This window comes from Salvelinus namaycush, chromosome 25, assembly GCF_016432855.1.
Source record: "Salvelinus namaycush isolate Seneca chromosome 25, SaNama_1.0, whole genome shotgun sequence".
In the NCBI taxonomy this organism is placed as follows: domain Eukaryota; kingdom Metazoa; phylum Chordata; class Actinopteri; order Salmoniformes; family Salmonidae; genus Salvelinus; species Salvelinus namaycush.
Genome location: NC_052331.1, coordinates 30,852,608 through 30,879,411, shown reverse-complemented (window position 1 = coordinate 30,879,411; position 26,804 = coordinate 30,852,608). Strand labels below are relative to the sequence as shown.

The window sequence follows — 26,804 nt, the reverse complement described above, 5'->3', positions numbered from 1 at the left end:
CACAGTAATGTCTTTTATCGATGGCGGTTATGATATCGTTTGGGACCTTGAGCGTGGCTGAGGTGCACCCATGACCAGCTTTGAAACAAGATTGCATAGCGGAGAAGGTACGGTGGGATTCAAAATGGTCGGTGATCTGTTTATTAACTTGGCTTTCGAAGACTTTAGAAAGGCAGGGTAGGATAGATATAGGCCTGTAACAGTTTGGGTCTAGAGTGTCACCCAATTGGAAGAGGGGGATGACCGCGGCAGCGTTCCAATCTTTAGGGATCTCAGACGATACGAAAGAGAGGTTGAACAGGTTAGTAATAGGGGTTGCAAGAATTGCAGCGGGTCATTTTATAAAGAGAGGGTACAGATTGACTAGCCCAGCTGATTTGTAGAGGTCCAGATTTTGCAGCTCTTTCAGAACATCAGCTATCTGGATTTGGGTGAAGGAGAAATGGGGGAGGCTTGGGAAAGTTGCTGTTGGGGATGCAGAGCTGTTGACCAGGGTAGGGGTAGCCAGGTGGAAAGCATGGCCAGTCGTAGAAAAATGCTTATTGAAATTCTCGATTATCGTAGATTTATCGGTGGTGACAGTGTTTCCTAGCCTCAGTGCAGTGGGCAGCTGGGAGGAGGTGATCTTATTCTCCATAGATATGAATTATATGGAGGGTGTACTGTTTCTGTGTTAATGTGTTAGTGTGTTTTATAAAACTTTTGTTTTCCAAATCTTTCCTTGAGACATAAAGAAAGATGGGAAAGAAGTTTTGTTGGGGAGAGAGTTGAGTTATTGACTAGACTTGTTGGGGTTGGGCGTGCAGGCGGCTCGGGCTGTCTGGGCAGTCTGGCTGAAATTTGATATAGAGGATCTTAATAAAGACAATCAAAGGTCTTTGTACTTTCTTTGTAAGAGTTGTTAATTTGTTAGGCTATTGGTTAAAGGTGTAACACTACTGATTATTGAATTATCATTGATCTAGTTCAGCCTTATCAATCACTTAAACATATTTAATAATGATCTCTTACCTAGCTTGATAACTGGGAATTTTTGCTTCCTTTATGTTGTTCTAAATAGAGATGGCTAGAAGGGTCATGGATCATATTAGATTGTGTAGAAATGCAGGAAATTAGCTTTAGATGCCCCCCAAAATGGGAGGACACCCAGACCCCCCTCCAAGTTATGTCCCCCCACTTTTAAAACCAAAGTTGCGCCCCTGGGGAATATAAATAGAAGGATGGGTATTCCAGCCTCAGTCATGGGTAAGGCCCTGGGTTGTCCCTGGTTGTGAAATGGACAGGAAAATCTTGGGACCTTGGGATCTTGGGCTCATAAACTGTAGTAAAATGCCAAAGGTTATTGGACACTATTCAATTCCAGTTGACAGTGGCTGAGCTGTTCTCATTAAAATGACTCTTTGTGTAACATCTGGACCACACATTCTGACAGGACACAAGGGGACCTCTGGCCACTCCCCTGGTCTCACTGACGTTGGAAAGACAAGCTACAAGTCCTCCCGGAGGTGTTTACAGCAGGGGTCAATTGTGACAAATATGTTTAAGTGAAACGAGAGACATGTTCAATTCAATACACTTTATTTATCCCCAAGGGGCCAATTAATGAGGAGTAGAAACACAGATATGAACTGCAGGGAAAGAGGACTGGTAAGAGAGCTGGAGACTGTCAACCTATTTCTATGGTGTCCCCCAAAAATTCTGGGCTCCACTTGCTCTTGCCTTGTTTGCCGATCCAGTTCATGTATTTTAGTCAACAACCCCATTCACCCCTCCCTCTCTTTTAAACAATATCTACTTCTGATTAGCCCTCTTTCCATTTTAACTGACACATAATTACCTGCTATTTGGGAAATTGCTCAATATGGAAGTATTGTCAGAGTCGGTGATGTCACTATACCCAATAATGTCTCAAGTCCTACAATTACTCACCAGACATATTGAATAAACACAGCTCCCCCAAACTGGAGAGAACCCAGGTTGCCAAGGAAACAATGTTGAACGTAAGAGAAGGGCAATAAATAGGATGACAAGGAAACGAGGGGCTGCCACGTGTCGATGACAGCGTTGCTATTACGACTAATAGTTTTTATAACTTGAGAGGTGTGTATGTGTTTTTGCTATAGATAGATAGACATATACTGTAGATAGATAGATTGTGCCTGTGTGTGTGGATGTGTGTTTGTGCTATGGACAGACAGACACACAGACAGACACACAGACAGACACACAGACAGACACACAGACAGACACACAGACAGACACACAGACAGACACACAGACAGACACACACACAGACAGACAGACAGACACACAGACAGACAGACACACAGACACACAGACAGACAGACACACAGACAGACACACAGACAGACACACAGACAGACAGACAGACAGACAGACAGACAGACACACACAGACACACACAGACACACACAGACAGACAGACACACACAGACAGACAGACAGACACACACACACAGACAGACACAGACAGACAGACAGACACACACACACAGACACACACACACACAGACAGACACAGACAGACAGACAGACAGACACAGACACACACACACACACAGACAGACACAGACAGACAGACAGACAGACACAGACAGACAAGTCAGACACAGACAGACACAGACAGACAAGTCAGACACAGACAGACAAAGTCAGACAAGTCAGACACAGACAGACAAGTCAGACACAGACACACACAGACAGACACAGACAGACAAGTCAGACACAGACAGACAAAGTCAGACACAGACAGACAGACAGACAGACACACACACACACACACACACACACAGACAGACACAGACAGACAGACAGACAGACAGACAGACAGACACACACACACACACACACAGACAGACACACACACACAGACAGACACAGACAGACAAGTCAGACACAGACACACACAGACAGACACAGACAGACAAGTCAGACACAGACAGACAAAGTCAGACACAGACAGACACACACACACACACACAGACAGACACACACACACAGACAGACACAGACAGACAGACAGACAGACAGACAGACAGACAGACAGACAGACAGACAGACAGACAGACAGACAGACAGACAGACAGACACAGACAGACAGACACACACACACACACAGACAGACAGACAGACAGACAGACAGACACACACACACAGACAGACACAGACAGACAAGTCAGACAAGTCAGACACACACAGACAGACACAGACAGACAAGTCAGACAAGTCAGACACACACAGACAGACACAGACAGACAAGTCAGACACAGACAGACACAGACAGACAAAGTCAGACACAGACAGACAAAGTCAGACAAGTCAGACAAGTCAGACACAGACACACACAGACAGACACAGACAGACAAGTCAGACACAGACAGACAAGTCAGACACAGACAGACAAGTCAGACACAGACAGACAAAGTCAGACAAGTCAGACACACACAGACAGACACAGACAGACAAGTCAGACAAGTCAGACACACACAGACAGACAAGTCAGACACAGACAGACAGACACCGACAGACAAGTCAGACACAGACAGACACCGACAGACAAGTCAGACACAGACAGACCAGACAGACAGACAGACCAGTCAGACAGACAAGTCAGTCAGTCAGACAGACAAGGGAATTGTTTTGCAACTACTGTTGTCATGTATTTTAATATGGAGCTGTGTTCCAAAACTTCAATACCAATTTCATTGGTGTTCTAGTGCCAGTGACACGTTTTCGCTGGTTTGATTTCACACACCAACAAAGCATTCTCGTGCCAACACTCCAGAACACAAGTCACCTTAGTTTGGAACTATGTACCGTACATTTGGCGTATGTGTTCTCTCTTACAGCACTGGAGAATCTCAAATAAGGTTATCCCCCTTGTTGCCAGGAAGAGCATTTAATGAGATCTAACCTGCCCTGCTTCAGTGAACACACGCATGCACACTCGTAAAAACACAGACACCATGTACACACCAAGTACACATAGTTATATACACATGCACTACACTTACACACACAATTACATAACATTTCAGTCCATTTAATCTGTGTATTTTTACGGTAACACTCTTAAAAGACACCAACCTTCACCTATGGAATTGTGTAATCATCAACATGACATTTATTTCCACTGAAAAACATTTACACACACACACACCAAACAAACACAGCTCAGTGCCCTTAGTGGTGAATAGTAGGTGTGTGATTTGTGTGTGTTATGTCCCGTATGGTTCTGGTAGATGACATGCACGGCCACTCAAGCTCAGTAATAGATCCCTGTTTTTATGACCTCAGATGAGGCGAGGGACTGTGTGTGTGCAGTATCTGTAAGTGAGTGTGTGTGTGTGTCTGTGCAAATATGTGTGTGCTAATGTGTGTTTGTGTGCGCAGGTGTGTTTATGTATATGTGTGCCTGTGTATGTTTACCTGTGTGTGCTTGTGTGTTTGTGCATATATGTGTGTTTTGGTGTGCCTGTGTGTGCTTGTGTGTTTGTGCATATATGTGTGTGTGCACCTGTGTGTGTGTGTGTGTGTGTGTGTGTGTCTGTGTGTGCCTGTGTGTATATGTCCATCCAGTACACATCCAGGGTCTATCCGTGGGCTCAAGGCATGTCTGTGATGGTGAAGGAATGGTCATAAAAGTTAATAGCTTAATAAATTGTGACCCATAAACGGCAGCTCCGTCCCAGAGGATGAACGGATGTGACGGATTAGACCTGGGACAGGACCTGCACAGGAAAGGACAGAAAGGACACGCACACAAATGGATGGATTGATGGATCAACCGGCCGAGAGACATAGAGATACAGATACAAGGAATCAGGGAACTGTATATAGATTTCTATTAGAAGTTGTGACTGGTCCTGTGATACATACTGTACGGGCAGTGACATTAAACTTGAGGAGAGAGGCAGTACTGGATGCCTTTTATAACGGTTTAAATATATCTGCACTTGGATCCTTTCCCAGCCCAAGATAGGTAGTGCTCTCCCTCTTCTGGCCTTCTTCGGTAAGTACATCTTTGTATTCTACGCATGCCGACCTTGGAATACTGAAATATAATCGCTTTGGGGCAATGCTTTGGACTGAACTTTTTTATAAACAGTCAATTGTTCTTTCCAGTGTTACTTTCCAAGTGAGAAGTCTATTGGATCTAGTGAGAAGTCTATTGGATCTAGTGAGAAGTCTATTGGATCTAGTGAGAAGTCTATTGGATCTAGTGAGAAGTCTATTGGAGCTACTGAGAAGTCTATTGGAGCTACTGAGAAGTCTATTGGATCTACTGAGAAGTCTATTGGAGCTACTGAGAAGTCTATTGGAGCTACTGAGAAGTCTATTGGAGCTACTGAGAAGTCTATTGGAGCTACTGAGAAGTCTATTGGAGCTACTGAGAAGTCTATTGGAGCTACTGAGAAGTCTATTGGAGTTACTGAGAAGTTTATTGGAGCTACTGAGAAGTCCATTGGAGCTACTGAGAAGTCTATTGGAGCTACTGAGAAGTCTATTGGAGCTACTGAGAAGTCTATTGGAGCTACTGAGAAGTCTATTGGAGCTACTGAGAAGTCTATTGGATCTAGTGAGAAGAAAGCTGTAAAAAGAAAAAAAGGGGGGGGAAAGGTAGGAACAAATCGAACTGAAGAGGGATATATAGTGCATATATAACTATTCAGACCCCTTAACTTTTTCCACATTTTGTTACATTACAGCCTTATTCTAAAATTGATTTATTAAAAATAAAAAACAGAAATACCTTATTTACATAAGTATTCATACCCTTTGCTATGAGACTCGAAATTGAGCTCAGCTGCATCCTGTTTCCATTGATCATCCTTGATGTTTCTACAACTTGATTGGAGTTCACCTGTGGTAAATTCAATTGATTGGACATGATTTGGAAAGGCACACACCTGTCTATATAAGGTCCCACAGTTGACAGTGCATGTCAAAGCAAAAACCAAGCCATGAGGTCGAAGGAATTGTAGAGCTTCGAAATCTGGGGAAGGGTACCAAAACATTTCTTGAAGCACTGAAGGTCCCCAAGAACACAGTGGCCTCCATCATTCTTAAATGGAAGAAGTTTGGAACCACCAAGAATCTTCTTAGATCTGGCCGCCTAGCCAAACTGGTGACCAAGAACCTGATTCTCACTCTAACAGAGCTCCAGAGTTCCTCTGTGGAGATAGAAGAACTTTCCAGAAGGACAACCATCTCTGCAGCACTCCACCAATCAGGCCTTTATGGTAGAGTGGCAGAAGCCACTCCTCAGTAAAAGGCACATGACAGTCCGCTTGGTGTTTGCCAAAAGGCACCTAAAGGACTCTCAGACCATGAGAAACAAGATTCTCTGTTCTCATGAAACCAAGATTGAACTCTTTAGCCTGAATGCCAAGCATCACGTCTGGAGGAGATCTGGCACCATCCCTACGGTGAAGCATGGTGGTGGCAGCATCATGCTATGAGGATGTTTTTCAGTGGCAGGGACTGGGAGACTATCCTTGATGAAAGCATGCTCCAGAGCGCTCAGGACCTCAGACTGGGGCAAAGCTTCACCTTCCAACAGGACAACAACCCTAAGCACACAGCCAAGACAACACAGGAGTGGCTTCGGCACAAGTCTCTGAGTATCCTTGAGTGGCCCAGCCAGAGCCCAGACATGAACCGATCAAACATCTCTGGAGAGACCTGAAAATAGCTGTGCAGCGACACTCCCCATCCAACCTGAAAGAGCTTGAGAGGATCTACAGAGAAGAATGGGAGAAACTCCCCAAATACAGGTGTGCCAAGCTTGTAGCGTCATACCCAAGAAGACTTGAGGCTGTAATCACTACCAAAGCTGCTTCAACAAAGTACTGAGTAAAGGGTCTGAATACTTATGTAAATTAGATATTTATGTTTTTATTTTTAATACATTTGCAGAATGTCTGTTTTTGCTTTGTCATTATGGGGTATTGTGTGTAGATTGATGAGAGAAAAAACTATTTAAACAATTTTAGAATAAGGCTGTATCGTTACAAAATGTGGAAAAAGTCATGAGGTCTCAATACTTTCCATAATGCACTGTATTTTATTTGGATGTTGTAGCGTCACTTGCATTTGTGAGGGATAACTTGGCTATAACTGTGGTCTTGGTAGGCCCTCAACTGATGTGGTCAAGATTGCTCACTTAATACTACCTGTGCAGTGAGTTATGGGAACATATCTGCTCTTGGGTCGACTTCATCTCTGTAACTACAATGACTTTAGATTTATCTCTCGTCTATGGTCGTTTACATTGGTGAGGCTGAGAGATGAGTTATTAGTTAGAAATGGAAGACAAGGACAAAGCCATTGGCCATGCAGGCAGCATGCTTCATAATAACACCGGTTGTGCCTCATCATTGGGTTTTAACAGCCCACTAATACAAATGCAATTAACCTCAACGACCATCAAGGGGATACAGTAATTGACTGTTAACATTTGCTGTCTGGCCAAGGTTTTGGAGTTTCTAATTAACATTATCAGTAATGATGCGATTAGGCTGCGGCTCCCGCCACAATGTAAACAACCGAGAAGCTGTAATGTCATTATTTTTCGAGATGTAGCCTACAAAGCATCATCTATGAGGCTGAGATCTCATCATTCCTTTTCTGGCTGTGTTTATTGTTATCAAACTTCAGTCTGCCTCATTGTGCTTGCTAGTATAGACCGAATGCTTTCTCAACTGTTATGACTATGATGATATGGACAGGAATGATGATGCACTACTGTGCTCACCTGTATTTCTCTGTAATTTTTGAAATGCATGTCTTTTTATTGTGCCATACTGTATATGAAAATGAAAAATCTTTCCATGAAAAATTCATTGGAAGACATGCATAGAAAAGAGACCATTGGAGCAGGTGAGATTATGTCATTCTCAGTCCAGTCACCTTGTTTTAAACCTCTGCGGTGTCGTCGCCAAGGCTATCGGTGCGGAGCTGTGAAAAATGTATATTTTTAAAATCAATACACTCCTCGCAATCTCCTGTTCCGTCACTGAAACAGTAGTGCGTCATGGAGCGCTCCAAATGACGCGGGCACTGTGTACAGCACTCCATAATGGGCGCCAATAAAACATGAGAACGGTATGGGCCCGGGTGTGAAGGTTCTTCAGGAATTTCTAGCAGTAATTGAGCTCCCAGGTCTGGCAGAATTCCACTGCTCGCCTGCCCATGTGGCACAAGCTACAAGGGTCCTCCTCCCCCCGGGTTGACTCTGTCTCACGGCCATATCGTTCTGCTCTGTCAGGTGCTGGAGGACGTGTCCTACCAGTGGGTTGACTCTGTCTCACGGCCATATCGTTCTGCTCTGTCAGGTGCTGGAGGACGTGTCCTACCAGTGGGTTGACTCTGTCTCACGGCCATATCGTTCTGCTCTGTCAGGTGCTGGAGGACGTGTCCTACCAGTGGGTTGACTCTGTCTCACGGCCATATCGTTCTGCTCTGTCAGGTGCTGGAGGACGTGTCCTACCAGTGGGTTGACTCTGTCTCACGGCCATATCGTTCTGCTCTGTCAGGTGCTGGAGGACGTGTCCTACCAGTGGGTTGACTCTGTCTCACGGCCATATCGTTCTGCTCTGTCAGGTGCTGGAGGACGTGTCCTACCAGTGGGTTGACTCTGTCTCACGGCCATATCGTTCTGCTCTGTCAGGTGCTGGAGGACGTGTCCTACCAGTGGGTTGACTCTGTCTCACGGCCATATCGTTCTGCTCTGTCAGGTGCTGGAGGACGTGTCCTACCAGTGGGTTGACTCTGTCTCACGGCCATATCGTTCTGCTCTGTCAGGTGCTGGAGGACGTGTCCTACCCCCGGGTTGACTCTGTCTCACGGCCATATCGTTCTGCTCTGTCAGGTGCTGGAGGACGTGTCTTACCAGTGGGTTGACTCTGTCTCACGGCCATATCGTTCTGCTCTGTCAGGTGCTGGAGGACGTGTCCTACCCCCGGGTTGACTCTGTCTCACGGCCATATCGTTCTGCTCTGTCAGGTGCTGGAGGACATGTCCTACCAGTGGGTTGACTCTGTCTCACAGCCATATCGTTCTGCTCTGTCAGGTGCTGGAGGACGTGTCCTACCAGTGGGTTGACTCTGTCTCACGGCCATATCGTTCTGCTCTGTCAGGTGCTGGAGGACATGTCCTACCAGTGAGTTGCTCGGGAAGTCCCACTCTGAAGAGGGTAGGTTGGGAAACAGTTTGTGGCACTCAGGGCATTGGCCGTGTGACTGCGCGTCCTCACAGTAGCCATCCCTCTCAATGGCACTCATGCCCGGTTCGCATATGAAGTGGCCACAGAGGAGAGGGAATGCTCTGTGGAGGCCTTTGGCACATGATGGGCAGTGTAGGTGAGAGACTATAGCATGGGCAAACATTTTCTCCGTGCAAGTTGTTGATGCACAAGATGTGGGCGATCTGAGCTGAAACTGAAATGCAGCCCATCTATTTATGTAGGCTGTTTTTCATGAAAAAGCCTACAGCTTCAAACAAGATCCACATACAGTAGAATTTTTTGTATTTTTAATTTAAAATGTAACCTTTATTTAACAAGGCAAGTCAGTTAAAAACAAATTCTTATTTACAATGACAGCCTACCCCGGCAAAACCTGGACGACGCTGTGCCAATTGTACGCCGCCCTATGGGACTCCCAATCACGGCCGGATGTGATACAGTCTGGATTCGAACCAGGGACTGTAGTGACGCCTCTTGCACTGAGATGCAGTGCCGGGCACAGTGAGTGGTGCAACGGGTGAAACAACGGAAGCCCATTCATTATTTTTTAATGAAGGAGCGGGGGACCGGTGGGCGACGTGATCATGGGCGAGGGACGTGAACAGAGCGGTACCAACTTTGGAGAGAACTGAACTTTATGCAAATACTCCGCGAAATCGCATTTTTATTGAAGCGCACTATTTTCCAAACCCTATTGAATTGGCTGTTGATACCTAGCTCGCTTGCTAGCACCAACATTAGGGTACTAAGGTGTAACTAGCCCCCCCTAAGAACAATGTCTAATTGCTAACACAAAAAAATCTACGTTTGTAACTCTCTTATGCTCTGCTATTGCACAATTCTAATTTATACCTGTAGGTCACAAATAAAGCTATCCCCAGTCAAATTGGAGCACAGTCGCACTGTAAAATGTAGCCTATAAAATTCCTTCTAGGCATACTAAGTTATGAGGCAGCCAGACAGGACATCACACATTCTTGTCCTCACATATAGAGAGAAGACACATATACTGTAGATTCTAAAACAAGTCTTTATTGGTCAATGTACAGAAAGTGCTGCCGTGACCATCAAAGAGGAAAAAAAAAAAACTTTACAAAAACAAAAATAAATGAAACATATATATATAAAATAACTGTCTTTAACTGTTTTGACACAGTTTATATGCAAAAGTAAATTTTTTACTCCTCTATGACACACTTGGTGTAAAGATGGGGTGAAACAAGGCAATGGGAAAGGCGCGTCTCACGATGATGACATCACAACCACAGGCATTAAGGCCGACGGGGAAGAGTTCTAACCACTGCTACAGACATAAACATGTAACGGATGCAGAGTTTAGAGTGGCATTCTGGGAAAATAAAGGGGTCAGAAAGGAGTTGGCTAGATTCAGCTACAGCAGCCCTGTTATAGGCCACCAGAGAATGAGCGTGAGGATCAATAGTTTCTGGTCTCTTACAGTGGCACTCCTGACAGAGGTGGTTTATCATAGAACAACAACAACATGAGAGGGTATCTCAATTGTCAGAAGTGGATTCCTCTCTTTGTCTCCTTTCCTTAATCTGTATGGGCATGAAGTGAGCTGGTGAAAGCAAAATTTGGGTAGGCAATGGCACCCACCAGTTTGCTTTCACCTTACTGGTGTTTTCGATGGACAGGTGAAGGAAAGGAGACACGGTGAAGACAATTCAGCCCTTTGAGATGCACCCAAAGGCTGTGTTTACACAGGCAGCCCATTTTGGGGGTTTCCACTAATTGGTCATTTGACCAATCAGATCTTTTCATATCAGATATTTTTCAGAGCTGATCTGATTGGTCAAAATACCAATTAATATATGAACAATGATTTAACACAGGCTTTCCACAAGTGTTGAAAGGTGCCATGTGCAGAAATTGCTCCATTTCCTGGTTTCTAAAATTTGCCTAATTTCAGTTTGTGAAATTGACAAAACAAGCAGTCATTGTGTAGAGAATAATTTTACCATCTAAATCGCTTTGAAATATATTTTCCATAACCAAACATATCGTATTTTCAGCTGTTTGAAGCTGGTGTACAAAAACAAAACTTAAGAACGGGAAGCATAGAAAAAGTGCACATAGAACTGAACTACCGCTTCTTAGACTGGCTTTCAATGAGTGACAGCGCCATAACTCATATTTATATGTGAATTTGGGTCGGGTCCCCAAAAATGGGCTGCCTGTGTAAAGACAGCCAAAGAGAATGTGATAAATTGTCTCTGTGCCCAGGCTAGAAATGCCAACCTGTCAAACCGAGAATAGGGATTTTGTATGATGTTGCCCTCTGGTGGTGACTAAAGGGATAGTTCACCCCAAAATGAGCTGTCAGACGCATATTCCTTGTTTTAAACAACAGATGGCATGAAACATTTACACAATTTATGGATTTTATACCACTTTTGATGTATAAAAACAACGGACAAACTTTATTATGGGGTTAACTATCCCGTTGTGTCTATTCTCAGGCCCTCATCTCAGCCTAAGAAGTAGATGGACACAAGTCAATGGCAAATACAGATAGAGGCATGACCATGAGTGCTGATCTAAGATCAGTTTTGCATTTTCCTTTCTAATGGTTAAAGTTAGTTGAAGGAGGGTAAGCTGATCCTAGATCTGTGGTTAGGAGAAACTCGACTACTCACAATGCCCTGCCTCTGATGCAAGCAAGTTTAAACATACAGTTTGAAGAGAGGTAGGTGGGAGACAAGGGGCTCGATTCAATCCGTAGCGCTGAAGATCTGCGCAATAGTGCAATTGGTAAAGGTAATTGAGCCATCCTATGCAGCGTTTACCGTGAATGCAATCTCTGCGAACATTGCCTTTACATCTGTTGCGTGTTGAAGCGCAGGTCTTCAACGCCACGGATTGAACGAAGCCCAAGGTGAATGATAGTTCAGCTACACTACCTGCTATATTCACGAGGGATTTATAAAAACATACAGGAACTTCTCTTTTTTTCATATGTCCAAGAACACGAACCAGGCAGACAGAAAGAAAAAGGAGACTATTAAAATGTTCAAAATTAGTTTTGTAAATACATTGGCTCTTAAAATACCTTAAATTAAATATGCTAATAAAAAAAAGTATGTTTTTCAGAAGACCTCAAACGTATTTCCAAGATTTCAAATGAATAAAATACAATCTTAAAATCCAAAGAAATGCATAATTTTGTATTAATGCAAAAGAAGGTACATACAATTTACAATGAATGCATTCAAAGATCTTTTTGTATTAGTAACTCAACAGCAATTGAGGAAGATAAGACGAAAATGTGCTGTCCAATGTTTCGTGTCCAAACCCAGAAATAATGAAACACAGATGAACGAGCCATTGGATATAAGGTGGAAATGTGCTTGTGCAACTGAATTTTCAATTGGCCCTACCTATTGTGTTGCCAATGGTGGTTTTAAATAGGAACAATTAGTTACACCAAAATATGAGAAAATAAGCTCTACTGGGTAGTCAGAAAACAATGAAACCTTTTGTGTGTAATGCCTTATTTTGACCAGAAGAGAGCGACATTTCATAAAACATTGGACAGTGGCAAATTTGATGGGTAGCTGTTTTCACAACTGATTGACCGACTTTCAGCAAATTCTGTATATGTTGGGGTGTGTGTGTATGTGCATGTGCGCATGCGTGAAAGATTAATATGTTATCGAAGAGCTATCCCATTCCAGCTTGCTCTTCGGCTTGCTCTCCTTCACTTCCCTCTCGTCGTCCTCCTCTTCCTCTGTTTCATCACTGTCGTCAGACTCTGCACTCGTGATGTCGCCTGCCTGTTCATCTTCCTCTTCCTCATTTACCTCCTCCTCCACCGTCTGAGGCTCTCCGACGTTCTACGGGAAAGGACACAGTGGAACACAGAATTACTCTTCCAATATGCAGAAGACACTTTAAAGATACTGTAACATAAGGCCAGTAAAAACTTCCAAAATGACTCATTCAAGGCAGAGAGTTGGAGCGCTCAACAAAAATGGTAGAGATTTATTTATTTTAGCTCACTTTAATCCATTGTTCAGGTGAATGACATGATGTCAAGTTGACATCTTCCTCAGTGTTACCTGCATTGCACTTAGCTCCTATTTATAGCCTAGTGGTTTACTGAGACACAGCAATGTAAATAACATGATTCAAGGTGAATGGAAAATAATAGTACAAAAAAATAATAATAGGAACAATCTTAGACACCATGGATCCTAAGGGGCTAAACAATGATTTTTCACTCTCCTCATTTCTATTACCCTACATTTTTTAGGGTCTCTATACCGCCGCTTTCACAGGCACCCAAATATTTGTGTTACAGAAGGAATTTTAAATGGATTACATTTAGATTGTGGAATTTTTACCACTGACATTTTTTACCAATGAATTAAAAATGAAAAGCTGAAATGTCTTCAGTCAATAACTATTCAAGCCATTTGTTGTGGCGAGCCTAAATAAGTACAGGAGTAGAAATGTGCTTAATAAATTTCATGGATTTTTTGAATGACTACCTTAATCTCTGTACCCCAAATACAATGAATTATCTGTAAGGTCCCTCACTCGAGCAGTGAGTTTCAAACACAGATTCAACCACAAAGACCAGGGAGGTTTTTTAATGCCTTGCACCTATTGGTAACTGGTGACTTTAAAACATGTACAGAATTCAATGTCTGTGATAGGAGAAAGTGAGAGTGGAAGGAAGCCTGTACAGAATAAACATATTCAAAAACATGCATCCTCTTTGCAACAAGGCACTAAAGTAATACTGCAAAACATGTGGCAAAGCAATTTACTTTCTGTCCTGAATACAAAGTGTTATGTTTGGGGCAAATTCAATACAACACATTACTGAATACCACTCTCCATATTTTCAAGCATAGTGGTGGCTGTATCATGTTATGGGTATGCTTATAATCGTTAAGGACTGGGTCATTTTTCAGGATTAAAAAAGAAATGGAATGGAGATAAGCACAGGCAAAATCCTAGAGGAAAATCTGGTTCTCTCTGCTTTCCACCAGACACTGGGAGATGAATTCACCTTTCAGCAGAACAATAACCTAAAACATAAGGCAAAATCTACACTGGAGTTGTTTACCAAGAAGACAGTGAATGTTCCTGAGTGGTCGAGTTACAGTTTTAATCTACTTGAAGATCTATGGCAAAACTTGAAAATGGCTGTCTAGCAATGATCAACAACCAATTTGACAGAGCTTTGTTAGCTAGCTAGAAAGTTACTGTTTAAGAAGGTTTGAATCCTAAGCAACCTGCCTACACATTGTTTGAAGTACAATAGACCGACATAGCTACTGTAGTAGGTCAAAGCTGTGTGCTGGAAAACCTTGGTAGAGCATGGGTGGAATAGGCATTGTGGTGCTCGCTTGAATTTACTTTCTTTTTCGGGCTTCAGACCAATGCCTATTTCTCACCAATCACCAACACCTTGAATTAGTCTTTTTGGCAGTTTTTTCTTGGCAAGCCTTTGTTGGATTTCTGTCATTGTTGTCGAGCACCCCTCCTATTTACAGTGGGGCAAAAAAGTATTTAGTCAGCCACCAATTGTGCAAGTTCTCCCACTTAAAAAGATGAGAGAGGCCTGTAATTTTCATCATAGGTACACTTCAACTATGACAGACAAAATGAGAGAAAAAAAATCCAGAAAATCACATTGTAGGATTTTTAATGAATTTATTTGCAAATTATGGTGGAAAATAAGTATTTGGTCAATAACAAAAGTTTATCTCAATACTTTGTTATATACCCTTTGTTGGCAATAACAGAGGTCAAACATTTTCTGTAAGTCTTCACAAGGTTTTCACACACTGTTGCTGGTATTTTGGCCCATTCCTCCATGCAGATCTCCTCTAGAGCAGTGATGTTTTGGGGCTGTTGCTGGGCAACACGGACTTTCAACTCCCTCCAAAGATTTTCTATGGGGTTGAGATCTGGAGACTGGCTAGGCCACTCCAGGACCTTGAAATGCTTCTTACGAAGCCACTCCTTCGTTGCCCGGGCGGTGTGTTTGGGATCATTGTCATGCTGAAAGACCCAGCCACGTTTCATCTTCAATGCCCTTGCTGATGGAAGGAGGTTTTCACTCAAAATCTCACGATACATGGCCCCATTCATTCTTTCCTTTACACGGATCAGTCGTCCTGGTCCCTTTGCAGAAAAACAGCCCCAAAGCATGATGTTTCCACCCCCATGCTTCACAGTAGGTATGGTGTTCTTTGGATGCAACTCAGCATTCTTTGTCCTCCAAACACGACGAGTTGAGTTTTTACCAAAAAGTTATATTTTGGTTTCATCTGACCATATGACATTCTCCCAATCTTCTTCTGGATCATCCAAATGCTCTCTAGCAAACTTCAGACGGGCCTGGACATGTACTGGCTTAAGCAGGGGGACACGTCTGGCACTGCAGGATTTGAGTCCCTGGCGGCGTAGTGTGTTACTGATGGTAGGCTTTGTTACTTTGGTCCCAGCTCTCTGCAGGTCATTCACTAGGTCCCCCCGTGTGGTTCTGGGATTTTTGCTCACCGTTCTTGTGATCATTTTGACCCCACGGGGTGAGATCTTGCGTGGAGCCCCAGATCGAGGGAAATTATCAGTGGTCTTGTATGTCTTCCATTTCCTAATAATTGCTCCCACAGTTGATTTCCTCAAACCAAGCTGCTTACCTATTGCAGATTCAGTCTTCCCAGCCTGGTGCAGGTCTACAATTTTGTTTCTGGTGTCCTTTGACAGCTCTTTGGTCTTGGCCATAGTGGAGTTTGGAGTGTGACTGTTTGAGGTTGTGGACAGGTGTCTTTTATACTGATAACAAGTTCAAACAGGTGCCATTAATACAGGTAAAGAGTGGAGGACAGAGGAGCCTCTTAAAGAAGAAGTTACAGGTCTGTGAGAGCCAGAAATCTTGCTTGTTTGTAGGTGACCAAATACTTATTTTCCACCATAATTTGCAAATAAATTCATAAAAAATCCTACAATGTGATTTTCTGGATTTTTTTTTCTCATTTTGTCTGTCATAGTTGAAGTGTACCTATGATGAAAATTACAGGCCTCTCTCATCTTTTTAAGTGGGAGAACTTGCACAATTGGTGGCTGACTAAATACTTTTTTGCCCCACTGTATATGTTTGTTGTTGTGCGGAGGCCTACCTGAACACTTAAAAGCTATAGATCAGAAATCCTCCCTGCAGGTGCTCATTGATAATATAACTTATCAAAGGACAAAAATAATGTCCCTGCTACAAAACCCAATCCCTAAATATAATACCAAAACAGTTTTGACGTAATAAATGTTATGAAATACATGTAATAAAACCCAGTCACAAATCAACCCCTAGCCATTCCACTAGACCTAGAGTAGGTCTAATCATTCAACCCCTACACATATTCATTCAATTCAATAGGTCTCAACAATTCAGATCTTCACAAGTGCTTTGGAGTTGATTTTAGTTGACAATGCCTTCTCTGGGAATTCCTTTGTGTAATGTCCTCTCACCTCCATAGGGTTGACTGTGATGGTGAGGGTGGAGTCGTCCCAGTCCATCTCTGGGTCCTTGGCTCCATCCTCCTCACTCTTGGAGCTGTCCTGGTGGGTACTGTGGAGCCTGTAGATGCCTAGCACCACTATACACACCAGGGCGGCGATACAGATCACTACCACGACTGTGGCAGCTGGAGGGGTGCCTGTGGGGGGAGAAATGTGTTTAAAAGTTAAGTTCATCTGAAATTACAAAATCACTTCACTGTTTCATTACATTGAAAGTAGTGTATATTAGTATTATTAATGTAATATAAAAAAGTATGGAGGGACTGGCTTTCTGTTCTTGTGGTAAAACCGTAGAAATCTGCTGCCACATTCTTTCCATTGAGTTGTGTCTCTACACTCGGTTCTCTCTGTACACAATAGGGCAGAGATCCCCAGTTCCCTCTGCCGTGTGCTCTGTCCTCCCTACCCTTGGGAGGATCACTCAGTCCTGTGTATGTGTGTGTGTGTTTGCCTGTGTGTGACACTGAGAGAGGGAGACAGAGACAGCATGTGTCTGTATGATCTGAAGGCTTAGCCTAATCTGGATCCCTCTCCAGTTCAACAAAACACACCCTCAGGTCTTCACTGTGCGTGTGTGTGTGCGTGCAAACTGCTGGGTGCCTTACCTGAGATGTGGGAATTGACAGAGTGCACCATCAGTGGATGATGCACCGACCGCATGTACTGGGATTGGACAGCCATGTGATTGACATGCTCTACGGGTGCTGCGTTGTGAACGAGGCTAACCTGAGGGCGGGACAAAGAACATATCAGTCAGTATGGAGATGGCACTGATGCAGACAAAGACAGACAGGGATAAAGGGTAAATGGGGCTGGGTGATAAGTGACGGTGCAGAAATGTGTCGAGAAAGAGTGTTCAGGAGTGTGAGAAAAGGAGAGAGAGGTGTTAAAATAGGTATGTAGACAGAAGAGCGGCAGTGGTGGAAATATGAGAGAATAGAATGTGTGAGTGGGGGTGAAGTAGAAAAGAAAACCGTTTCATCCCTGACCTCCAAATTAAACTCATTACTGGTGTAGCGTCCATTGAGCTCAGAGCAGGTGAGCCTGAACCTCCTGTTAGTCAGGGTCGCCGGGCGCCAGTTCCTGTAGCGCACCTGCCTGAGTGCCTCCTCATAGTGGGTCATGGAGTCCACACCTAGGGAAAAAGACAGGAGAAAAGGCATTATTACCAAGGGTGTCCCTGGTGTTCCCAACCAAATATAGATGGTGTCCCCCAGGGCTCAGCACTGGGCCCAGTGTTTTTCTCAAGACACTAATATAAATATCTTGACCCCAATCCCATAGAAAATTTGTGGGCAGAACTGAAAAAGCGTGTGCGATCAAGGAGGCCTACAAACCTGACTCCGTTACACCAGCTCTGTGAGGAGGAATGGGCCAAAATTCACCCAACTTATTGTGGGAAGCTTGTGGAAGGCTACCCGAAACGTTTCACCCAAGTTAAACAATTTAAAGGCAATGCTACCAAATACTAATTGAGTGTATGTAAACTTCTGACCCACTGGGAATGTGATGACAGAAATAAAAGCTGAAATAAATCATTCTCTCTACTATTATTCTGACATTTCACATTCTTAAAATAAAGTGGTGATCCTAACTGACCTAAGACAGGGAATCTTTACTAGGATTAAATGTCAGGAATTGTGAAAAACTGAGTTTAAATGTATTTAAATGTAAACTTCCGACTTCAACTGTACATACCATATATGGATATTCCTGAGGTGGAGTTTGTGGCGTCCAGGTGTTTCCCCATTAGAGAGCTGTGGTGAATCTCCAGACTCTCTTGCTCCGGGTTGAGCTCCTCTCCGATCACCAGGACATCACAGTAATCCAGGTTGTGCATCGCCTCCAGAACACCAGGCCTGTAGACTATACACATATACACAAACGCACACAAAATCAAACACAGACATGGAAGCACAAACACACACTTTTACAACTTGACTAGTTGGGATCACATCATGCTGATCAACATGTATCCACGGTAACCGCCCCCTCATCCACCTGCGCTGAACGGCACACCGTCACCCTTGGTTACAGTGCTGGTGATGCGCAGCTCCTTGAAGGGTGCCACGCCCATGGCTCCACGCAGGTCGGCGGCAGGCCTGACGAGTTGATCTGAACCAGCGATGGTGATCCGTGGCTCGCTGGGTGGCAGGACCATTACTAAAGCCTTAATGTCTGGGATGGAGATGCATATGTCCTCCCCGAAACACCTGAGCACCCAGGAGGAGAAGAGAAAACAGTAGAAAATGGAGATAGACATTAGTGTATTGACAGATGATGCAAAAAGTGCACCTTATTTTTCTCAGGTCATGATTGTTCAGGGCAGTAGATAATTGGCCTACAGATAAGGAACAAGAGGGTAAGAGAGATTAGGGGAACATAATTGCCATTTCATACTGGAATCGAAATAAATTGCATTGTGTGGCACCATTAATGAGTGCTTTCACCCAAGAGGACACAGCCTAAATGCTCTTTCTGGTCATGGTAATGAATGACTTGGCACTTTTAATTTCAGAGATCAGAGACAGTTACTGTAAAGACAGATTGTGATAGAGGCAACTGTGAAAGTGGACTTCTAATATTTGTCAAATTGTTTTTGCAAGTGGTCTCTGTTGGCAACGAACTCTACAGCTTTTCAGAATATTTGGGAGTGAGTGATGTGCTTTTGAGACAGATGGCTCGAAACTGCCCATTTCCAATAACACACACACAAACACACGCACAAACACATTCACATATGTATACTAATTATCAGATTTTCTCATCAACACAATTTAACACTTTCTCAGCCAATGGTTGACATGAACACCCCAAACAAAGAAACATTTTAATGGTATATGTCTACATTCACTGTACCTACCTCCTACACACTTGTGCCTAGGGGTACGGGCTTAGGGGCTAGGAGTTGTTTCTGGATGTGACATTCTCTCTGACACCTTTCACAGTTACTACTGTTTAAGTAGTACTCAGACTAAGTTGCCCCTAGTCACTGATTTAAGATCAGTTTTGCATTTATCCATACTAGATTAGGACTTGGCGAGGGTAAGCTGAACCTAGATCTGGGATCTAGATTGTAAGGATATCCTCCCCAGAGTGAGGAGCTGCCCTGCCACCCAGGCAGTCTGGGGGAAACAAGCTGGCTGTCATCTAACTTCATTACAGTTTGAGGGGGGCAGAGTGAAGTCTCTCAGGATTAATACAAACACTGGCGCCTAAAGCCTCGAGAAATTACGCTTTTCAAGGGTTGGTGAAAAGTGCTCTTCACTCACTTATTTATTCATATATTTACTTTCCCACGCTAATTAAAAACAGTCTATTTGTTTATATGATAACAGTGCTTCTGGCTTTACTAGCTAAAAGTACTGATTGGACTGCTTTCCCATGGTAATTACTCGCACTAAGTCTAGGCCTAAATAAAGCATGTACTTAGATGCATTGTTCTCCTTAACTAAATAACAGACTGGCTTTGAATGGGATGACTGTATATGTGTGTCTGTGTATTTACATGTATTTGAATGGGAAGAGTGTGTGTTGTGTGTGTCAAATCAAAATCAAATCAAATGTATTTGTCAAATGCGCTGAATATAACATGTGTAGACTTTACCGTGAAAGGCTTACTTATGACTTAAAAAGTACGAGAAATGAGCAAAAAAGGAAATAGTAACACAAAATAACAATAACGTGGCTATATACAAGGAGTACCGGAACAAAGTCAATGTGCAGGGGTACGAGGAGTTGAAGTAATATGTACATGTAGGTAGGGGTAAAAGTGACTAGGCAATCAGGATAGATAATAAACAGAGTAGCAGCAGCGTATGAGAAGTGTGTGTGTGTGTGTGTGTGTGTGTGTGTGTGTGTGTGTGTGTGTGTGTGTGTGTGTGTGTGTGTGTGTGTGTGTGTGTGTGTGTGTGTGTGTGTGTGTGTGTGTGTGTGTGTGTGTGTGTGTGTGTATGTGTGTGTGTGTGTGTGTGTGTATAGAGTCAGGTGAGTGTGCATAGAGCCAGCCAGTGCAGGAGAGCCAGGGCCAAAAAAAACCAGGGTCAATACACACCAGTATTTCTGTTTGCACATCCTCATCTGCACATCTATCACTCCAGTGTAAATTGCTAAATTGTAATTACATCGCTACTATTGGCCTATTTATTGCCTTACCTCCTTACTTAATTTGCACACACTGCATACAGATTTATTTTCTATTCTTTCTATTGACTGTACGTTTGTTTATTCCATGTAACTCTGTGTTGTTGTTTTTGTCTCACTGCTTTGCTTTATCTTGGCCAGGTCGCAGTTGTAAATGAGAACTTGTTCTCAACTGGCCTACCTGGTTAAATAAAGGTTAAGTAAATAAATTATAAAAAAATAGTGTGTGTATTTGTATGTGTATGTCTGATTAGTTGATCTCCATAATTACCTAACAAACTGGCTTTGAATAGGAAGTGCGCGTGTGTGTGTGTGTGTGTGTGTGTGTGTGTGTGTGTGTGTGTGTGTGTGTGTGTGTGTGTGTGTGTGTGTGCACCTGCAATCGTGTGTGTAGATTTATCTGATAAGCAAAATTGGCTGAAACTCCACAAACAATTACTCTGAACAACATCGGTAAAATATTTGTGGGGTGTAGCACAGTCTCCACACTAAACTAGGGCCTGTCATGCCAAATAGTGTCCCTCTGCCAAATTGTGTCCTCTCTGCGTCACAATAGGATCCGGACCTCACTAAATATATGCCACTTGACCAGAAACACTACTATGGGGTTGCTTCCCAAACAACACCCTGTTGCCTACATATTCCCTATGAGCCCTGATCACAAGTAGTGCACCATGTAGAGTATAGGGTGCAGTTTGGGACACAGCCATGCACCATGTAGAGTATAGGGTGCAGTTTGGGACACAGCCAGGGACATATAGAAATATTTCTGCTGAGTAGGAGGAGCCGTCTCTCTCTATACAAGGCAGCGGTCTGAGTTCTCCTGAGTTAGAATAATCCTATTACAGCTCTTGTGACATCAGTCCACTATCCACCACAATCGTCCATTTTGATTTGGCCGACCCCTCCCTCACTGTTTAACTGTGAACAGGTGTAGACACGTATACAAGGGGCGCACACACACGCAGACAGACACACACACATACACACACCTTTTTGACTTTTCTCCCAATCCTTTCTCATCCCCGTTCTTATTTGGGCCTGTTTCATTCCTTATATCACACTATTTCTTTCTCTCCACTCATCCACTCTCACTTCCTGTCTTGTTATGGGCCTGCATTTGTTTACCAATACATTTCATTAACTCCTATAAGACTGCACAAGTGTCTCTCTCTCTCTCTCTCTCTCTCTCTCAGGTAATGACGTAAACACATGAGCTGTTACAGATACATGCAAAACATTGAAATCATTGAAGCATTGAAATCCAATAACTTTCTTGAAATGGTGACTAGAGGAGGGGGAGAGAAAGACACAGAGGGGATAAGGGAATAGAGGGAGACAGAAAGAGAGAGAGACAGAGAGAGACAGAAAACGAGCCCGCCAGTCACCCACCCAGTCAGCCAATCCGCCAGCCAGTCTTAACAGAGCTATATTTGTCTAATGATCAACTTTCCCTCTCTGAGTGATCTCTGGCGTGACAAACCCTGACATAGCAGATTGCCTTCATGGCCCTCATTCATATCCTCATCATCAGCTGACGAGATGTTGGCCCCTGCGCCACAGCTCCATGGCAACCACGGCGCAACGACATCCCAGCGGCCCTCTCAGCCGTGGCGTGGTGGGGCGGAATGGTGTGGTTACTGAGGGGAGATGTAAAGAGAGGGACATGCCTCTCCCCTCTAACACTCCTGAATAGCACATCAGACACAGAGAGACCACAGGCCGCGCCAGACAACACACACACACACACAACCTGGAAGGTACACATGTACACACTAACCTCGAGAGTGCGCCACAAACACGGATACACACTGACCCGGGGACACACAGAGAGCAAAGGCAGAGACTCGGATGTACACACACCCCCACACCCACACACACACCACACACTGACCCGAGGACATGCAGTTGAAGGACTCCACTTTCACTCAGTAGATTCTCTATCTTTTCTCTCACTCTCCCACCATCAAAACACTTCCCCCTCTCTTTCCCCAGAGAACCACATTTCTTTACCTCTGCTGTATTTGTTTGTGTGAAATACACAAATGAAGGCTTGATATACACATTCTGTGAAGTGATACAAGTCTTTCTGTGTGCTTTGTGTGAATCATATTTGTGTCTGTGCGCTCAAGCACCTGTGTCTTGCGCTTGTAAACTATGTGTGAGAGAGCGAGGAAAAGAGGTTGAGGAGTGTGAGCATGTGTGTGGGAGACAGATTACAGTGTGTGTCTGTGTGTGGGAGACAAATTACAGTGTGTGTCTGTGTGTGGGAGACAGATTACAGTGTGTGTCTGTGTGTGGGAGACAGATTACTGTGTGTGTCTGTGTGTGGGAGACAGATTACAGTGTGTGTCTGTGTGTGGGAGACAGATTACTGTGTGTGTCTGTGTGTGGGAGACAGATTACTGTGTGTGTCTGTGTGTGGGAGACAGATTACAGTGTGTGTCTGTGTGTGGGAGACAGATTACAGTGTGTGTCTGTGTGTGGGAGACAGATTACTGTGTGTGTCTGTGTGTGGGAGACAGATTACAGTGTGTGTCTGTGTGTGAGAGACAGATTACAGTGTGTGTCTGTGTGTGGGAGACAGATTACAGTGTGTGTCTGTGTGTGGGAGACAGATTACTGTGTGTGTCTGTGTGTGGGAGACAGATTACTGTGTGTGTCTGTGTGTGAGAGACAGATTACAGTGTGTGTCTGTGTGTGGGAGACAGATTACTGTGTGTGTCTGTGTGTGGGAGACAGATTACTGTGTGTGTCTGTGTGTGGGAGACAGATTACAGTGTGTGTCTGTGTGTGGGAGACAGATTACTGTGTGTGTCTGTGTGTGGGAGACAGATTACAGTGTGTGTCTGTGTGTGGGAGACAGATTACTGTGTGTGTCTGTGTGTGGGAGACAGATTACAGTGTGTGTCTGTGTGTGGGAGACAGATTACTGTGTGTGTCTGTGTGTGGGAGACAGATTACAGTGTGTGTCTGTGTGTGGGAGACAGATTACTGTGTGTGTCTGTGTGTGGGAGACAGATTACAGTGTGTGTCTGTGTGTGGGAGACAGATTACTGTGTGTGTCTGTGTGTGGGAGACAGATTACAGTGTGTGTCTGTGTGTGGGAGACAGATTACAGTGTGTGTCTGTGTGTGGGAGACAGATTACAGTGTGTGTCTGTGTGTGGGAGACAGATTACAGTGTGTGTCTGTGTGTGGGAGACAGATTACTGTGTGTGTCTGTGTGTGGGAGACAGATTACAGTGTGTGTCTGTGTGTGGGAGACAGATTACTGTGTGTGTGCGTACACATACACATCTATAGGGTTCCATACTCACTGTACGGTGGTGGTGATGTGTAGCTGTCTGAGGCCTGCTGTGGGGAATTGGCGTGAGTTGATGTAGGAGACCTTGGCCATGGCTGTGTTGACACTCTCCAGGTCCTCTCCCTCCATCACCAGCACCGACTGGGCTGGGTTGAAGTGGAACTGCACACACAGAAGAACACATGAATCAACACATCGATACTAGAGGTGAAGTTCATTTACTGTGATGTCTTGCGGAGGTCTTGAACCTCTCGATTTGTACCGTTTCTACATGGATCGCCTTAAAAAAAAAAATACTTGACCTAAGAGTATAATCATATTTATCAGATTGATGGTGATTTTTCAGATCTCCTAACAGTACTGTTTGTAGAACACAGATGTTATGACTTATAAGGGTAAGGTGTGTTTGTAGATTTATGTCTGTTTATATGTGTTTGTATGTGTGTGTGTGTGCACCAGTGTGTCTGCAGAGCTGTCACCTTGATGTCCTTGCCCAGGCTCTCCAGTGAGTGGATATCCAGTCCTTCCTTACAGGCCTGTAGACAGGAGATGACTTTCTGGGTCTCGATCCTCCCTGGCCGGATGGTCAGTCCAGACAGACTGCCCCGGAAGAACTGGGTGAACCGTGGGGTGGACACCTCACCACCTAGGGAAGAGAAGAGGAAGGATGGGAGCTCAAGGTTTGTTCAGCTCAAAGCTGCATCTCAAAACGGCTTCTGAGGAGATCATGTCCTCTCCTTCATCTGTTCTGATCTGAAACTACAGAGCAGGTGAAAGCAATATTGTGCCTGCCTCTATTATAATATAAGAATATACTTTGGTAATTCTTTATTATACAGCCCTTTACGTTTTATTGACTCGGTCTAAGTTAGAAATGACACTTTAAGAAAAGAGATGAACCTACATAACTAACCTTTCAACAAAACTAACCTTTATGAATAAAGGTTTCAATAAAGGCTAACAGAGGGTGACCTTTGTTACCACATTTCCTAAACATCAGGTAAATACCAAGCCAAACAGTACTGTAAAATAAAGCCGATAGCGTGACTACGGAAATGCCAGCCAGTTTTGTTTGCCAGCTCCCATCTGCTCTCCCCACTTCTTTTTTTAAAGCGACTGTCAAAACAACAAAATAAAAACATGTCCAATGTGAGGTAGATTTGGGCTCAGAGCGTCAGGGACATGAGACCTGTGAAGCGCTGCCGTTGTCTTATTCAGACGAGTATGTGTGCGTTTCCTCTTTGATCCACTGGCAGATGGAACTGGCAGTTCGCTAGTCGCTATAGTAACGTGCTAACGGCCCCAGAGCCGGGTCTCGCCACCTGCATCCGCTCGACTTATTGCTTCTGATTTTTTTATTTTATTATGACGTTATCAATTAACTGTTGTGGCACCAAAGGACAGATTGAGGGAGCATATTTTAGGCTCATTTCAGTATCGTCCTACCAAAAGAGGATCATTTGAACACGTTCAGTGTGTAGGCCTCAGTGCTGCTAGCATATGCCATGTCTGCACATCTGGCTGTATAGTATTTACACCTGCAGTGAGAAAGATGGCAATTAGGTTTAAATCAAAAGTTTGACTTTGCTGTATTAGGAAAAGAGAGTAGGTTCAAGATTATGGTTAAGAAGAGGCAGGACATGACAGTAGGCCTAAGGCCAGCCAAAGTTGCTCTGCACTATACTTGTAATTACACGGCATACATTGCTTGTCTACTCTGCTGAAGAGCACCGTTCAAAGCAATCTCCATAAACGTTTCCCCAACGAAAATGGGTAAAAAAAATCAAATAAACTCTGTCGCTCTAGTCTCAAGTCACAAATCTCGTTTCGATTTGGGGAGCTAAAATGATGTCTGGGGCCTTTCGGTCCGTGTGTCTCTTCATTACGTTGTTGATTGTGTGCAGGGTGGTGGGTACTTAGAAAGGCAATCCTGTTCACTAATGGTCTGCAAAGTTATCAGTTGCGGCTTAGTGAAGCTTAAAGCAGCTTCACTGGGTTGTAATAGCCAAAGAACTTGTCTTCCATTCAGACTGTCTTAATCCCTTCTGCAGGGCTTTCTCACACAATCACAGATTCATGGAAAGAGAGAGGAAACAGGAGAACAAAGAGAAAATTGCAATCAGGAGCCAGATTAAAATAAATTCAAATGACACGGAAATGCCGTTGATGTTGGACCTCGATGCTTCGAGTGGGGCTCATGTGATTTAGCTGTATCCATCTCGCGGACCTGCTCCCCCCAGCAAACACATTTACATTATTATTCTTTTGAATCATAAAAGCTATGGTAAGTAGTGCTTCTTCGTTCAAATGGGATCATTAGCCCCCTCTTTTCAAGCGGCTGGAATTGACAGCCTGTTTTTCCTGTTCGATGTCTCCAAGCTTGAGCCTCTTGATTTGAAATAGAATGACTCGATGTTAGAGGTTGTTTCGCGAGCCAATGCTACCTAGCATTAGTGCAATGACTGGAAGTCTATGGTAACTAGGTCGACCGAGAGTCGTCTGTTTTTTTGACCAAACGTGTATTTTTCCATTT

At 43.8% G+C, this 26,804-nt stretch overlaps 1 protein-coding gene across 1 annotated transcript in view; it reads right to left on the bottom strand.

Moving 5' to 3' along the window:
* Positions 1–12,930: 12,930 nt before the first annotated feature.
* clstn2a (calsyntenin 2a) overlaps positions 12,931–26,804 on the bottom strand; it is a 170,145-nt gene continuing 156,271 nt past the window's right edge. Inside the window, exons 10-17 of the mRNA XM_038963295.1 lie at positions 24,751–24,917; positions 24,285–24,433; positions 18,848–19,035; positions 18,521–18,688; positions 17,812–17,957; positions 17,428–17,548; positions 16,772–16,959; positions 12,931–13,122 (exon numbers count right to left, since the gene is read on the bottom strand). Coding sequence (XP_038819223.1) covers positions 12,931–13,122; positions 16,772–16,959; positions 17,428–17,548; positions 17,812–17,957; positions 18,521–18,688; positions 18,848–19,035; positions 24,285–24,433; positions 24,751–24,917 — 1,319 coding nt within the window. The remainder of the gene's footprint in view (positions 13,123–16,771; positions 16,960–17,427; positions 17,549–17,811; positions 17,958–18,520; positions 18,689–18,847; positions 19,036–24,284; positions 24,434–24,750; positions 24,918–26,804) is intronic.